This window comes from Lolium perenne, chromosome 2 (genome assembly GCF_019359855.2).
Source record: "Lolium perenne isolate Kyuss_39 chromosome 2, Kyuss_2.0, whole genome shotgun sequence".
Classification (NCBI taxonomy): Eukaryota; Viridiplantae; Streptophyta; class Magnoliopsida; order Poales; family Poaceae; genus Lolium; species Lolium perenne.
The window spans coordinates 10,484,993-10,501,725 of NC_067245.2; the positions used below are offsets into that span (position 1 = coordinate 10,484,993).

The 16,733-nt window shown below is 48.3% G+C and overlaps 2 protein-coding genes and 1 long non-coding RNA gene across 6 annotated transcripts; all 3 read left to right on the plus strand.

The window, feature by feature from the left end:
- The first annotated feature begins 121 nt into the window (after window positions 1-121).
- LOC127331132 (uncharacterized) lies at window positions 122-5,593 on the plus strand. Of its 4 annotated transcripts, XR_011751316.1 has the most exons (9): window positions 122-371; window positions 1,283-1,457; window positions 1,882-1,995; window positions 2,100-2,358; window positions 2,451-2,787; window positions 2,930-3,574; window positions 4,127-4,462; window positions 4,664-5,262; window positions 5,339-5,593. It is a non-coding gene; the product is annotated as an uncharacterized lncRNA (long non-coding RNA). The 4 variants fall into 4 exon arrangements; XR_011751315.1 differs by having other exon boundaries at window positions 126-371; window positions 2,440-2,787; window positions 4,664-5,593; XR_011751314.1 differs by having other exon boundaries at window positions 126-371; window positions 4,664-5,593.
- Window positions 5,594-8,577: 2,984 nt separating this feature from the next.
- LOC127331133 (UDP-glucosyltransferase UGT13248-like) lies at window positions 8,578-11,251 on the plus strand. Its single transcript, XM_071825855.1, has 4 exons — window positions 8,578-9,262; window positions 9,466-9,740; window positions 10,451-10,560; window positions 10,658-11,251. The coding sequence occupies exons 1-4, from the start codon at window positions 8,594-8,596 to the stop codon at window positions 10,993-10,995; spliced, it is 1,392 nt and encodes a 463-aa protein (XP_071681956.1). The 5' UTR covers window positions 8,578-8,593; the 3' UTR covers window positions 10,996-11,251.
- Window positions 11,252-14,077: 2,826 nt separating this feature from the next.
- LOC127331123 (UDP-glucosyltransferase UGT13248-like) lies at window positions 14,078-16,235 on the plus strand. Its single transcript, XM_051357192.2, has 3 exons — window positions 14,078-14,958; window positions 15,154-15,538; window positions 15,648-16,235. The coding sequence occupies exons 1-3, from the start codon at window positions 14,251-14,253 to the stop codon at window positions 15,983-15,985; spliced, it is 1,431 nt and encodes a 476-aa protein (XP_051213152.1). The 5' UTR covers window positions 14,078-14,250; the 3' UTR covers window positions 15,986-16,235.
- The last annotated feature ends 498 nt before the right edge of the window (window positions 16,236-16,733 follow it).

Sequence of the window (16,733 nt, forward strand, 5' to 3'; positions counted from 1 at the left end):
CATCCGGAGCGCCTGAGATGGGCGCCCTGTCACGCCCGCTATGGTGCCTTCTGTTGACCTTGGCTGACGGCGCCCTTCACCCCTCCATGCCCCAATGCACCAATTGCAGGCAATGACACAAGGAGCAGCCGAGACCGACGCTGGTGGTGAAGGACCTCCTCCACGGCGTCTGCATCTTGCCTCTCTTGAGATCGCTGCAGAGATGCAAGGTGGAGGAGATGGTCCTCGCCTTCATTGAGCTGCAGCCGGCATCGGCGACATTCTGGAAAACCTCCCCGAGGTGCGGCCGCCAGCGAAGTCCCCGACCTGATGCTGCTGGAGACCACTCCGTCACACCGCCGTCGGCCACATCCCAAACTTCCAGCTGCCAGGTGATCTCCCTCTCCTCCTCCCCCCTTCATGCATGCCTTGTAATTTTCGTTTCTATTTATTTATCATGTTGATGCACTCAACTGGAAACTACTAGCTACGATGCAGTACAATGTACCATGTCCGTGCATGGCATTTTTTCTCTGTTGGCCAGTGAATGTGACCAACTGTCGGTGGATTTATGATAATAGCTTGCTTTTTGTTTTATAGAAAATGGAAACGGTTTGCTACTGAACGAATGAACCTGATTGAATAAAATGCACTTCAGCTCTTATGCAGTACCCTACTTTTTAATTTTGGTTACAATTTCAGCTCCCTTACTGCTAACATGTCCAAATACTGGAAGGAAAAATACAGGTATGGGGCTTAGTGCTAATGCTTGCGCGGTGTGAGGCTTGCGTGTATTAGTCCACCAATCTACTAGAGAAAACCACTTAATTATTTTTTGCAATAGCACTCGGAACAAGAGAGAAAAGAAGGATGCAGTACAATATGACATGATGGTTGACTCTTGATCTGCATTACACCATAGAATGCTTATTATGTTTGTTTTAAGGAATATATCGCATTGCCAATTATATATCTCTTGTTTGCCTCATTCTAATTACTTGTGCAGTCCATCATTTTGTCTTACTTCTTATCATATATTTTATCGGTGGTGATTTTGTCAAGTGTTCAAAACTAATCAACTTAGTATTTCAAAATTCAATAAAAATAATGAGTTTTATCTCTAAGCCTTGGTTGACTCCCCCCATATTCCTTTTGGTGGCTTCGGATACTGATTTCAGAATTTGATTCTTGGAACTGATTCGATTTTACTATGATTGGCATACAGTGAATGTCTTGTCATAGGTGCTCATTTATCCGATTCTGTTAATCTCTTGTTTTTAACAGCTCTAATTTGTTCCTGCAGTTTGACAACTAAACAGATCAGCCATAGGCAAGGAGAAGACGCACATTAACATCATGGTCATTTGCCATGTTGACTCTAGCAAGTCGACCACCATAGGCCATCTGGTTTGAGAAGGAAGCCACGAGACCCACCCTCTTTACACGTTCACTCTTGGAGTGCAGCAGCAGCTGCAAAGGTAACTTGCTATTCATCATCTCTATGCTATTTTTGCGAGTAATGTTCAGTAGCATGTATCTCTTCATCATTTCTGCTATGTTTCTCGCCTTCTTGTGATAAATGAAGAAAATTGGCAATATACATGAAGAATTTTTTACAGAAAGGCAGGGACTGAATTCATGTAGTACAGCTTCCTATCGTTCTTACATATAGCTTCTTACATTGGATTAGAAGTTTAGAGTGTTTTCCATGTTTGTTAACACTGAATGATAGGACTTGCAAGGTGCCGAGTTGCATAATTAATTTGTGATAAAGCTGATGTTAATATCCTAATATCCTATCTAGGTAACAATACCTATAGTATAGCATTTTCCATAAGTGTACACATGAGGAATATAGGCATGTACTTGCATGCTTTCTAACAAGGTTCTTCTTGCTTGAAGTTTCTTACCACATAACCTTGTATAAGAAGAGGATCAAGAATGGATGCATACAATAGAGGAAAAGAAAGTGACCCTGAATTCTACCGCGAGGGTTCAAGTTTTCAATATGGTAAGGTACTGCACCAACACCAAGTCTTTTGTAATCTTATTTATCGTCCTATTATGAGTCCTTAGATCTTACTAATGCCTTTCCATCTGCATTCCGCATGTGTCTTAAGGTAGAGGAACAGGAGGAGTATGTCCGTGATGTGGCCTGGAGGGTGGCTTGGCTACCGGATCAGGCCGGACATGATTTTTTAAAAGCTGTGCTTGGTCTTTGATGATCTGAGATGCTTCTCTGGTGTGAGTGTGCCTGACAAGATTACTATTGTCAGAGTCATATATCCACTTTGTGCAAAGCTGATTCATTGCTGGTGCTATCCATTGCTGCTAGATACGGCTTTATTGGATCCATCATCATCCACTAACTCCATGAAAGTAACTACTCTTTCTATTCCCTTTATTCTGTTGTGAGAATTCATGCAACATTTTTCAAGTTCTGAGTATTTAATTTTATAGTTTTGTTGCAGGATCCTTTTGAAAGTTCAAACTGAACAAAGCTTTGCACTATGGGTGCTTAGAAGCAAAAGACCAATGGCGGTGCAAGACAGTGTTGTTGTTGGCGCCGTGTTGGTCGAAACACGCGGCCAGTTCGGCCATCAACAGCGGCGCGGCAGGATGAGGACATTGAGAATCTGAAATGCAGCTGCAAGCCGCTCGAGCTGGCATGGACAAGAAAGAAGACATCATTGTTCCACTTCCTAGCAGTTTTGTTAACGCAGCCGAAAGAGCAACATGAATCAATGTCCTCAACGACAAGCCGGTGGTTGAAGTGGTATCCACCACTATAGCGACAGCCTTTCGTAGGTAAGGCATGGCTCCTCTTTTTTTGAGTTCTACAATTTCAGCATTCTATGTGTTTGATGCATAATACTACTGTAAACAAATAGCACGCTATTTCCTTGAATCCAGATTCTTGTTTTCTCACTTTTTTTTGCATCTTTTCCAGATTGGTCTCATCACATCTCTCCTTCAATCCCCTTTGTCCACTCAATTTGCTGACACCGCTGCAACCGCTCAGTGCTTCTCCCCACTCAGCGGCCGGCCACCCCACCCCACCCACCTGACTCCCTCACCGTTACACACCACCACCCACCCAATCACCTCCGCCCCTGCTTCCTGCGCGTCTGCCATGCCCAAGACGTCGGTGTCAAGAACTTCCATCTGGTGCTTGTCCTTGTCATCCGGAGCGCCTGGAGCTGGGCGCACGTCTGCCATGGTTCATCCTGTTGACTTGGCTGCTGTCTCCCCCGTCACGTCCACCATGGTGCCTCCTGTTGACTTGGGCTGCTGGGGCGCCCCTTCGCCCCTCCCTGCCCCGATGCACCAATCACGGGCAACAACACAAGCATCAACTGAGATTGGCACTGGAGGTGGAGGACTCCACGGCGTCCGCATCCTGCCTATGTGGAGCTCGCTGCAGAGATGCAAGGGGGAGGAGATGGTCCTCGCCTTCACGGAGTCGCAGCTGCTGTCAGCGACATTCTGGAAAACCTCCCCGAGCTGTGGCCGCCAGCAACGTACCAGACATGATGCTTCCGGAGACCACTCCATCCCGTCGCTGTCAGCCACGTCCCAAACTTGCAGCTGCCAGGTGATCTCCCTCTCCCCGTCCTCCCGCTCCATGCATTCCTTGTAACTTTCGCTTCTTTTTGTTTATCATGTTGATGCACTCAACTGGACACTACTAGCTAGCTACGATGCAGTACAATATACAATGGCCGTGCATAGAGTTTCTTCTCTCTTGGCCAGTGAATGTGTCCAACTGTCGATGATTTTTGATACTGGCTTGCTTTTTGTTGTATAGAAAATGGTAACGGGTTGCTACTAACCGAATGAACCCGATTGAACAAAATGCACTTCAGCTCTTATGCAGTACCTAGTTTTCAATTTCTATTATAATTTCAGGTCCATTACTACGAACAAGTCCAAATAAATAGCTTTGGAGGTTATACTCTCACAGGAAGAAAAAATTACAGCAGTTGGTATGCGGCTTAGTGCTAATGCTTGCGCAGCCTGATGATTGAGTGGATTAGTCCACCAATCTACTAGAGAAAACCACTCAATGCAACATTTATTCTGTTATATGAGCACTCATGCAACATTTTCCTAGTTCCGAGTAATAAATTTTATAGTTTTGTTGCAGAACCATGTTGAAAGTTCAGACTGAACTAACGGCTGTTGAGAAGCAAGAGACCAATGGCGGTACAAGATGGTGATGCTACCGTGTTGGTCGGCACACACGGCCAGCTCAGCCATAAACAGCGGCGTCAGCGGGAAGTGCAGCTGCAAGCTGTTGTAGCTGGCATGGACAAGAAAGAAGACAAGATTGTTGGTAGCTGTGTGAGTTTAGTGTATCGCTGCACTACAGCTTCCTATCAGTTTAGTTAACGCAGCCGAAAGAGTAGCAGGCAGCGGTGTCCTCAGCAACACACTGGTAGTTGAAATGGTATCCACCAGTATGACGACGGCCATCTCGTAGGTAAGGCATGTCTGCTCTCTTTTTTGTGAGTTCTATACAATCAGCATATTCTATGTGTTTGATGCAAAATACTATAAACAAAAAACATGCAATTTCCTTGACTCCGAATTTTGTTTTCTGACAATATGTTTTGCATCTTTTGCGTATCGTGGAACCCATCATATTCTACGCGTTGACAATTTTTTTTTGCATCTTTTGCAGATCGCTCCCACCACATATCTCCCTCAAACCCCTTTCTCCACTCAATTTGCTAACATTGCCGCAGCCGCTTGGTGCTGCTCACCTCACCTCGCCACTCAGCGGCCGACCACCCCACCACACCCACCCAACTCCCTCGCCGTCAGACACCCCCACCGACCCAATCCCCTCCACCCGCCATGCCCAAGACGTTGGCGTCAAGAACGTCTGCCTTGTGCTAGTCCTCGCCATCCGGAGCACATGGAGCTGGGCGCTCCCATCACGCCCGCCATGGTGCCTCCTGTTGACCTGGGCTGCCGACGCCCCTCTGCCTCCCTCCATGCCCCGACATACCAGTCGCGGACAACGCCACAAGAGGCAGCTCAGACCGGAGGTAGAGGTGGAGGACCTGCCGTCTATGTCCTGCCTCTGTGGAGCTCGCTGCAGATATGCAACAGGGGGGGGGGGGGATGTTCCTCGCCTTCATGGAGTTGCAGCCGCCATCGACAACGTTCTGGAAAACCTCCATGAGCTGCGGTTGCCAGTGATGTCCCTGACCTGCTGCTGCCTGAGACCACTCTGTCCCGCTGCCGTCGGCCACATCCCAAACTTGCATCTGACAGGTGATCTCCCTCTCCTCCTCACCCTCCATGCATTCATTGTAATTTTTTATTCTATTTATTTATCACGTTGATGCAGGGCATTTTGGTACGACGCAGTACAAGGTACAACGGTTGTGCAGGGCATTTCTTCTCTGTTGGCCAGTGAATGTGTCCAACTATCAGTGGATTTATGATACATGCCTGCCTTTTGTTGTATTATTGTATAGAAAATGGAAACAGGTTGCCAGTGAAAGTGTCCAACTGTCAATTGATTTATGATATGTGCTTGCTTTTTGTTGTGTAGAAAATGAAAATGGGTTGCTACTGAACGAATGAACCTGATTGAACAAAATACACTTCAGCTCTGATGCAGTACCTAGTTTTCAATTTTGGTTAGGAATAACTTAGGTATCAATAATTTCAGTTATTTGGATGAATCTAAAACTTGGAACTCTCTGCTTATGTGCTTACTCCTATTCCTCAGGTTATGCACATGTTTTTATGCAAAACAAATGCAACACACAGTAGAACCCTCACCATTTTATTCTCACTAACAGAATTAAACAAAACAAAACAGTATGGCTTCATAATTGGACTGAATTGAGGTCCAGGATCTGGGAGGTACCATTTTGTTTTGCCAGTTGCCTTATGATGATTAAGTGCTAACTCCTGATAGAAGATATGCTCATACATTGCCAACCATGTAATTTTTACTGAATCTGTGAGGTATAAATATGCTTGTTTCCTGTTTATGGCAAAATTTTCCAACACTCTTGCTAATGAAACTAGAATTGATTAGCTAGGTTCACTGCTAGTTCTCTTCACTAACTGCTACTTTTTTCTTGAATCGACCATATGAGATGGATCTAAGATAGCACATGAATTGGGCAGTAAGTGATGGATCAGTCTACATGTGACTATTGGAATGGATGGCGGCAGTTCCAGTTTTTGTTATGTTGTGATCAGCTGGGTTGCGGTGGCGGCGAGGGACATAACTAGGTGCTGAGGGCTAGCACGGAGATCATGCATTTGCGTCTGGTAGCAACACTTGAATTTGTGTGTGTAAAACTTAGAGACCAGAATATATTTTGTGTTCACTCTGTAAATATGTTAGCTAAATGTAACTTGGAGCTCATAGAATTCTTCCGTAGCTTTCCATGGAAACTATGGCGGTGGTGAGAGTAATATATTCTCGTTTTGCTCAGTCAGGTTTGATAGAGCAATTTGTTGGAGCAACATTATTGTAATATTAGCTATGAACTATCGTATCTTATTTTATATGTAATAATGGGTTGAGTCCCTTCTATAGAACTAATGGTGACAACCTTTGCTCCACTAAACATGGAGATGTATTATCAATCATATGACTGCAACGTTTTGTGAAATATATTAGCTTGCCTTCATTCATATTTAATTGCTGTGCAGTGGGCAGGCAAGGCCTAGCGCTGCCTGTAGCATGGCCTATTTTTCCATATATGTTTGTCCAGTGCATGAGACAAATCAGAAAAATGATACATTAGAAAAGTAATCCAAACGAGGAAGAGATTTGGATCATCTCAATCTTCATCTACTCGACAGCACGTCCAAAACATAGCAACTGAAAAGATACAATCTCAGAATTAGTTCCTTTTGCACTGTAAACGAAAAATCTTACCTTGTTATAACGCCAGAATCTCAGTCCTAACTTAATTGCAGAGGAACATAGTTTCTGGCAGCCTTGAATTATCCCACCATCAGTGGCAACACCAATAAATAACATAAGAAGCTCAGTCATTCCGTCAACATTGGAACCAATCAGTTATTAGCCAATTTGGAACGTTGGAATACGGGACGGCTTGGCCAAGTCAACTAGCTCCATCCTGTTAATGGAGTCTATTTGGTACCTACAGAAGTTTGTATATGTTTTCGTATGTGCATGTAAAATATGAACGGAATGAGTCTATCCGCAATTCGGTACAGAATTTAGTTTGGATGATGCCTGGAAATTAATTCTTGCTTCCTGAACAGGCCGTACGGCCGGAGCTGAAGCAACGCAGTCAAATATGACATGACTATGTCAGTACGAATTCTCTGCAGTACTACTGCTACTCGTTTGTGTGCCAATTGATACTTTGACTAGATGAATTCCATGGTGGAGTAGATACGGATGTTCTCTTCCGCTTCTCCTTAGAGCTTCCACAATGCGGTGCTTAAAAGTGGGCGCTACGATGGAAATCCTAGCCAATGGGTAGTTATCAACCTTAATCCTAGCCTCACTTGTGGCATCGACGCAAAAGTTTACGCTCGCCGCTTGGTGTATTTCCTGCTCATAGCATGCGTCCCACAAAGCGTCTTTTAGAGTCTTAACTTAGGACCTTGCATTGAAGAACACAGGCCCTTGGTTGTCTTCCTTTTTCGTAGGTATTATTTATCCCTTTTTAAGCGTCTACATAAGCGCTTTGCGTTGCTCTTGGAACCCATGCGTGAGAGGATGGGCAGTACGTGCTTTTGGCATTCTCCCACCTGATTGCTCCGTTAATTTGGTTAGCCACTTGGAATTTGTAAGGGCCCGGCTTGATTACTGGAGAACCGCGTGGTTATTAGGAGAAACTAATGTGTGATTGGTGAAAGAGGATCGTGAGTGGCCGAGGCATTTTGGCAAGCAACCAAAACGGCTCCCTCCACATTAGTGCTCCTTCCACCCATCAAAGTCGCTGTTCCTAGAAACAAGGAACAAACATGACCGAAATTGCCTCTAACCCCATCTTCTTCCCGCCATACCTCTTCTCCCCTCCTCTCTAAAATTCAAACCTCAAACCAGCTCGATCTCTCCCATCTATAAGTACGAGAAGGGGTGGAACCAACGCGTGCGTCGTGTGTGACGACTTAGACTTTGACTCTTTACTCGTCGAGGAGAGGAGAGGAGAGGAGCAGGGCACTTTGTGCCGCCGGCGAGGTAGGGATGGCCGACGCAAGCGAAGGGAGCTGGAGATGTGGCGGCGTACTTAGTACGTGGTGGATGGCGCTGAATGAAAATCGGTGAGTCAGTCGGTCGTCTCGTTTATCTTCATTTCAGATCGATGAATCGATTGATAGATAGACATATGAGTAGTAGTAGTAGCATTATGCGGCAGGCAGTTTAGCTTCTTTTTATTTTGTCAAATCGATCTACTCCGTAGTACCATACCGCCGCGAGTGCTAGCATCGGCACCGCGATCCTGAGAACCAAATCGCGGAGAATGGACGGATTTGCTTTGACTTGTCGTCGCGTACAGCAGAGCCATCTGCGTTTGTCGCTGTCACAGCCGCAGATTCGTGTCAAAGAAACACTCGCACAGGCCTGCCGGAAGCGGAAGACGCCGACTTCACGGCCATGGATAGCCCAGACACCACCGTCCAGCTCACCGGCGGCGGCGGGCGCGTGCTGCTGCTGCCGTTCCCGGGGATGCAGGGCCACGCCAACCCGATGCTGCAGCTCGGCCGCCGCCTCGCCTACCACGGCCTCCGCCCCACGCTCGTCCTCACCCGCCACGTCCTCTCCACCACCGCTCCCAAAGACTGCCCATTCCCCGTGGCCGCCATCTCAGACGGTTTCGACGCCGGCGGGATCGCCTCCTGCCCCGACACCGCGGAGTACCTGCGCCGGATGGAGGCCGCCGGGTCGGACACGCTGGCGCGGCTCCTGCTCGCCGACGACGACGTGCGCGTGCGCGTGCTCGTGTACGACTCGCACTTGCCCTGGGCACGGCGGGTGGCGCGGGAAGCCGGCGTGGCCGCGGCCGCGTTCATGACGCAGATGTGCGCGGTGGACGTGGTCTACGGCGAGGCGCGCGCGGGGCGGGTCGCGCTGCCGCTGGCGGACGGGAGCGCGCTGCGTCGCCGGGGTGTGCTCAGCGTGGACCTTGGGCCCGAGGACGTGCCGCCGTTCGTGGCCAAGCCGGAGTGGTACCCGGCGTTCACGGACTCAGCTCTCGGGCAGTTCGACGAGCTGGACCAGGCCGACGACGTGCTCGTCAACTCCTTCCGCGACCTGGAACCCACGGTGAGCACCACCTGTTTGTTGTTTTGATCAGCCGAAATCTTGTCGCAGGCAAGGCAGACAGACTGTCATTGGGCATCCACTTCTGCTTTGAAATTAAAAATTGGGCCATCCTCTCCATCGATAACTGAACATCATTTTTTACATGTTATTTGCTATACAGCAATGCTATATGACAAAAAGATCTATATTTTCGGGTTGAGCAGGAGGCAGATTACATGGAGTCAAGATGGCGCGCAAGGACCGTCGGCCCGACATTGCCATCGTTCTACCTAGACGATGATCGTCTGCCATTGAACAAGTCCTACGGTTTCAACCTCGTCTCCAGCACTGCTCCATGCATGGCATGGCTAGACAACCAGGCTCCTTGTTCCGTGGTCCTTGCATCCTATGGCACGGTCGCTAACCTCAACACGGCACAAATAGAAGAGCTAGGCTATGGATTGTGCAATTCTGCACAACCTTTCCTTTGGGTGTTGAGGTCTGAAGAAGCAGAAAAGTTGCCCGACCCGGCGGCTTCGACGCCGGCGGCATGGGCTCCTGCCCTGACCCGGTCGAGTACTGCCGCAAGGCTGAGGCCATCGGGTCAGACACCCTGGCGCAGGTCATCGCCGCCGAGGTGTGCGCCGGCAGAACCCCGTCCGTGCTGGTGTACGACCCGCACATGCCCTGGGCGGGGCGCGTGGCGCGCGCCGCCGGCCTGCCCACCGCCGCGTTCATGTCGCAGTCCTGCGCCGTGGACCTGGTCTACGGCGAGGCGTGGGCGGGGCGCGCGCCGCTGCCGATGGCTGACGGGAGCGCGCTTCGTCGCCGCGGCGTGGTGAGCGTGGATCTTGGCCCGGAGGACCTGTCGCCGTTCGTGGTCTCGCCGGAGCTGTACCCGAAGTACCTCGACGTGTCGATCCGGCAGTTCGAGGACCTTGAGGAAGTGGACGCCGTGCTCATCAACTCCTTCCGTGACCTCGAGCCACACGAGGCGCAGTACATGGAGTCGAGATGGCTAGCCAAGACGGTCGGCCCAACGCTGCCGTCCTTCTTCCTTGACGACGGCCGCCTGCCGTCAAACAGAGCCTACGGTGGCTCAGTTGTCCTTGCGTCCTATGGAACGGTCTATAGCATGGACGCCGCCGAGCTTGAGGAGCTTGCACATGGGCTCTGCGCTTCCGGCAACCCATTTATCTGGGTTGTGAGGCCAAGCGAGGCACAAAAGTTGACTGAAGAAGTACGAGACAACTGCAAGCAGAAGGGCTTAATTGTACCTTGGTGTCCCCAACTCGAGGTCTTGGCGCATAAAGCGATAGGTATGATTTTCTTTTGAGTATGAAACTAAATTGGGAGTAACTGAATATGCGATCGACTTTGAAAATAAAATAACGTTACAACCCTTTTTATGTTCAGGTTGTTTCTTGACACACTGCGGATGGAACTCGACGACAGAAGCAATTACCGCCGGTGTGCCGATGGTGGCAATGCCACGGTCGGCAGACCAGCCAACCAATGCAAGGTATGTGGAGAAGGCATGGAAAATCGGCGTGCGGATGCGGGCCAATGAGAAAGGTTACGTCACCAGGGAGGAAGTGGATGGCTGCATCAAAGAGGTGATGGGTGGAGAGAGGAAGGAGGAGTACCGTGCAAACGCTAAAAAATTCATGAAGATGGCCAAAGAGGCAATGCAAGAGGGAGGGAGCTCCGACAAGAATATTGCTGACTTTGCAGCAATGTATTTACCGAATTAAATTTATTTGTGCTTTCTATAGCTGGTGGCAAGAACTCACGGTGTTTGAATTATGTACCCAGTTCCAAGTCCCCAACAATCTTGTGCCCAGTTCAAAGTCCCCAACCATCTCTTGCATCCTCTATTCGGGCTAATTGGGAAAACCCAAACCCGGACCCAAATTTTCGGGTTTAGATATTTTCGGAGGAAAATCGGGTGCCAGATCTAGAAACCTGAAATATGGAAACCAGAAATACCCGAGATCAGCACCTTCTGTATGCACATGTTAATAGAGTAATTATGTTTTGCATCGTCAACAGTTATGCTATTATGAAATGACACGGTAAGAAGTCTAGAACCGATTTTTTTTTATTTTTATATAAGAAAATAGGTGAAGAAATAGTGAACATGATAAAAGAAACCACAAGAAGGCTACATGCATCAATGGAAGCAGAGGCCTTGGTATTATCTTTTTCTAAGAAAGCAGTCTAGCACATATGTAATGTTAGTAAATCAGGTCACAAATGGTGGTATTTGAATTACTATTAGTTTATTACTAATGATTTCATATTTGGACAAGAAGCAAGAAGACAAAGCATTTTTACAAAAACAAAATTAAGAAAAGATGTTCTTCATAGAAGAATTTATTACCTTAAAAGTGCCCATAAAAACCAAAGTATTACATACCGTATCATACATATATTACATACCATATCATACATGTATTACATGTTGTTTAACAGGCGCCCCCCCCCGAATCTAAACTTCGGCGAAGATTTGGATTACGCCAAAATTTATGTAGACTTGTAACTGGAAGTGCCTTAGTGAATCCATCAGCCACTTTGTCCTTGCTTGAGATAAACTTGATTTCGAGATGTTTATTGTAGCACTTAAGTTATCAGACCATAGCCATGATCTTTCTTTCAATGTGCCGCCGAGCCCATGAAGGAGAGCTTCTATGCAAATGAGTTCGGTTGTAGCATTTGCTAGAGCCTTATATTTAACTTCAGTATTTAACCTTTAAAATGTAGCTTCCTTTATAGCACTCCATGAAACAAGGTTTGGTCCTACAAAGAATCTAAACCAACCAAGTGATTACAAATCAGCCCGTAAAATTTTTCTGTAACAAAAGTGCATGTAAGTGTAGCATTATTGGTTTCTGTTTATCAACCAGAGGTTCACTCTGATTTTTTTTAACTAACCTGGAATCATGTACCTGAATAAGTGGGAAAGTGAGACTAGCTCAAGTGCTCAACTGGCTGGGGGAGTGGATGTACAAACCTAGCATCTGAGTTCAAATTCTCACGGAAGCGAATTTAGATCCTTATTTATACTTGAGTCCCATGCTGGTTCTGAAACTCATGCAATTTATCTTGAGGACTATGCTTTAATCTTAACCAAGATTAAAAATCTTAGTACTCATGTCAAATAGCAGTGTGCATCCCTAGTTGGTGCACATGCCGAGAAGTGAAATTCTCCCCATTTTTAAGGTCTTCCTAATCGCTTGACCAGGTAACAGACCAACGTGTACGTGTGTACCTCCACCCTAGCCGCCCCTCCACCCTAGCAGGCGCCCACCCTCTCTCCCGGCGCCGCCGCCCACCCTCCACCACCGACCCCTCCCACCCCCTCTCCTACCTCCCCAACCTTCGCCCCGGGTTGTCTCGCGTGAGGCGGCTCCGGGCGATGACCCAAACCCTAGCCAGAGGCCGACCGATCTCCCTCCTCCTGGCTGCTGTCGCCATCGGTGTCGGCCCGGTGGCAGCCGCGCCCGGCTACCAAAGGCAGGGGCGATGGTGGCGCACCCATGGACTCCCCTTCGCGCGGAGGTGGGGTCCTTCAGGGGCGGCGATGGTAGACAGCGGGTCTGGTGGTGGTGGCCTTCGGCTACATCACCTGTATCATGGCGGGGGACGCGGTGGTGTGGCGGATCTCGGCGGGAAGGAAGGGCGGCAGCGGGATCGGATGGCGGTGGCAAGGTACATGGTCGCGAGGCAGTGGCATTGAGGCTCGGCCAGGCTTTCCTAGCAGCCAACCGTCTCCGCGTCGTGGGTGTGCGTAGCCACTATCCCGACGGCTGCCGGCCTCCACTGGCCGGGTTGGAGGAGGAAGATGGACCGTGGTTCCCAGCCATGGCGGCGACGTGGGGGCCGTCCATTCCGGTTTTCATGGTGGTGGTCCTAGGGTTCTTTCGCGAAGATGAAGACGTTCCGGATGCCGATCTTTCTTCATCTAGCCGGAATGATGAGTTTCGGAAGGCTCTGACGCGAATGGAATAGTGCATCTTTTGCCTGGAGTTCACATGATCGGGTGGTATTCGGTCACGCGCACCCATGCTTTTATTCCGACTGTTTGGTTCCAGAGGGAACGACGTGAAGATCTGTTCTGTGTTGATATCAAGAGACTTTTGGTCCATGATGAAGTCAGAACCAGAGAATATCATGAAGGCGGGATTGGGGGATTAACTAAAGAAGGTTCAAGGCTTCGCAATGTTGAGGAATTTTCTTGGTGTTCCGGGATTTGCAACAGTGGTATGAAAGTGGGGGCGACAACACAGGTGAAGTTCGGAGTCCTACCTTTCTGGGTGAAAACTCAAGGTCTAACTTTAACTGGTTGTGCCTGCCAATGACTTTGTTGGAGGCATTATTTTAAGAGCAAGGACTATCTTCAGGGTGAAACCCTAAGATCTTTGATCGGGCGACGATGCGCTGGTGAACTGTTCCCTTCTTGGAGGCGTCGCTTTTTGGAGAGTCTGTATTTCAGGTGTTGTCTTGGTGGTGGATGTACTACTGTTGCTACGCATGTGATACTGTGGCGGAATTTTTATTTCTTAATTTTCTTTTCTCTTCTTTAGTTGTGTGCATCCGTACTGGCATTAAGGTGGTGCGTTGTTGCAGTGGCTGGGTGTAATTGGTATCTTTTGATATTAATATATTCCGTTTATCGAAAAAAAATGTACCTGAATAAGTAAATAAGCAAATGAGTCAGTGTCTCCTCTGCAGTATTTTATGGACGTGATAGATTACTCGGTTGCTGTGAAGCCAACATGCGGATGCGTATGGTGTAGAATGCAGGCGCCTTCCTCGTCCCTTCACTCACCAACAAGAGCTAGCTACTCAAGTGCAAAATCCAGTTTTGCCACCAGACAGGAGCGTGGAAACAAATTTGAGTTGACAGTCCTGAGGAGCAACCTTGCGCGCTACTCTGCTTCGAGTCTTCCCTGCCTATTTATCTGCCGATCCTTGACTAGCTACTGGGAACACGGAACACCGGAAACATGGACACCACCACAGTCACGGCCGCGACGGTCACCACCAGCGAGAGCGTCAACCATGGAGGTGGCGGCGGCGGCGCGAACGTCTTCTTCCTGCCGTTTCCCGCAGCGCAGGGGCACACCAACCCGATGCTCCAGTTCGGGCGCCGCCTGGCGTACCACGGTTTGCGCCCCACCCTCGTCGTCACCCGCTACGTGCTCTCCTGCACCGACCCGCCGGGCGACCCGTTCCGCGTGGCCGCCATCTCCGACGGCTTCGACGCCGGCGGCATGGCGTCCTGCCCGGACCACGCGGAGTCCTTCTCCCGGATGGAGGCCGCCGGGTCGGAGACGCTGCGGGAGCTCCTGCTTTCCGAGGCGCGCGCGGGGCGGCCCGTGCGCGTGCTGGTCTACGACCCGCACCTCGCGTGGGCGCTGCCCGTGGCGCGCGCCGCCGGCGTGGCCACCGCGGCGTTCTTCTCCCAGCCGTGCGCCGTGAACGTCATCTACGGGGAGCTTTGGGCGGGGCGCATGGCGCTGCCGGCCACGGACGGGCGCGAGCTGGTGGCGAGGGGAGCGCTGAGCGTGGAGCTCGGGCCGGAGGACATGCCGCCGTTCGTGGCGGTGCCGGAGTCCAAGCCTGTGTTCACCAGGACATCGATTCGGCAGTTCGAGGGGTTGGACGAAGCCGACGATGTGCTCGTCAACTCATTCCACGACTTGGAGCCAAAGGTAATAACTTCGGCTTAATTTATACTCCGTACACTAACTCTCTCTCATCATACACGTTTTAGGCAAAACCATGTTAAATGTGTCTCAAAGAACGCTTCCACATGATAAGGATTTAGACCATGTAAAATGTCTCAAACAACACTTCCACACAACCAAGGATTTATTTGCTTTTTTTCCACTTTTTCAACTGAGCAGGAGGCAGAGTACATGGAGTTAACTTGGAGAGCAAAGATGATAGGCCCAACATTGCCATCATTTTACCTCGACGATGATCGCCTTCCATCCAACAAGTCTTATGGGTTCAACTTGTTCAATTGCGATGCACCATGTATGGATTGGCTAGAGAAGCAGGAGATCTCGTCCGTTGTGCTTGTATCATATGGGACTGTCTCCAACTATGACGCAACTCAGCTAGAGGAGCTTGGAAACGGACTATGCGACTCCGGCAAACCTTTTATGTGGGTTGTCAGATCAAATGAGGCACACAAGTTATCTAAAGGCCTCAAGCTCAAATGTGAGAAGATGGGATTAATTGTTTCTTGGTGCCCCCAACTTGAGGTTCTTGCACATAGGGCGATCGGTATGATATATCTCTATATTTCCTTTACTCTTTTTTGGCCATGACTACTAAATAATATGTTAAGTGAAAAAATAAAAATGCATTTTAATTCATGAAAATATACATGTAGGTTGTTTTGTTACCCATTGTGGATGGAACTCAACACTGGAAGCAGTTGCTAGCGGTGTTCCTCTTGTCGGCATTCCACATTGGGCAGACCAACCCACAATCTCAAAGTATGTGGAGAGCGTGTGGGGCATGGGTGTGCAGGCACGAAAGAGTGATATTGGATTCCTAAGGAGTGGGGAAATCGAGAGATGTATTAGAGAGGTGATGGACGGGGAAAGAAATGATAAGTACAAAAGGAATGCTGCAAAATTGATGCAAAAGGCCAAGAAGGCTATGCAGGAAGGGGGAAGTTCAGACATGCATATTGTTGCATTTGCGGCAAAGTATTTGTCAATTTAAAGCTATAGCAACAAAATCTTTACTTCAAAAGAACCATGTATGTAGTGTTTTCAGCCCCGCGGATGCTAAGAGAGGGCAACATTTTATGTATGTTTTTAAACAAAAAGCAACGGAGGAGGCCTCCACAATTCCTCGAAAAACAATGTTTTGTTAGGGGAGTCGATGTACAATCAAACCACTCGGTTTCCACTAATGCTGGAATTTTCGTATATTATCAGACTATGAGAAAAGGTCCAGATGTTATATTTCATTTAAATAATTTCCATAAATTGACAAGGAATAATGATTATTATTTTCATACTGCACGGTTTGAGTGTAGCTTTACTTGATTTTTCTCATTTATTGTACTGAATGTTGCTTATCTTCTTATACAAACTTTGAGAATGAAAGGTTTTGACACACAATGGTAAAGCAGGCAAACAATAATAAGGTGGAGGATAAAGCAGGCAAACAGAACTACTCTAGTATAACAAGCCAAATAACAGCAAGCATGCATTTGGCATATAACAAGCCAAGTGATAGAAAGTACCCAACTGTGATCACTTTTTACCATGTTCAGTAGCTACAGCTAGATAACTAAAACCATCGAGTGAGCCAGCCAATCCTCAACAATTTCATAGCTACACAATATAGTTTCTGTTCGAGATCAACACAGGATACTAAACCAAAGCAGCACGAATACAAATGCTAATCAGCACAAGCAAGCTCTGCTGACATAGACCAGCCGTAGAAACACCACAGCCCGTCA

Coding starts and splice junctions, on each gene's coding strand:
- LOC127331123 (XM_051357192.2), top strand. CDS start 14,251: ATGGACACCACCACAGTCACGGCCGCGACGGTCACCACCAGCGAGAGC. Junction 14,959..15,153: donor TCCACGACTTGGAGCCAAAG/GTAATAACTTCG, acceptor TCAACTGAGCAG/GAGGCAGAGTACATGGAGTT. Junction 15,539..15,647: donor TCTTGCACATAGGGCGATCG/GTATGATATATC, acceptor ATATACATGTAG/GTTGTTTTGTTACCCATTGT.
- LOC127331133 (XM_071825855.1), top strand. CDS start 8,594: ATGGATAGCCCAGACACCACCGTCCAGCTCACCGGCGGCGGCGGGCGC. Junction 9,263..9,465: donor TCCGCGACCTGGAACCCACG/GTGAGCACCACC, acceptor CGGGTTGAGCAG/GAGGCAGATTACATGGAGTC. Junction 9,741..10,450: donor CCTTTCCTTTGGGTGTTGAG/GTCTGAAGAAGC, acceptor CTGGGTTGTGAG/GCCAAGCGAGGCACAAAAGT.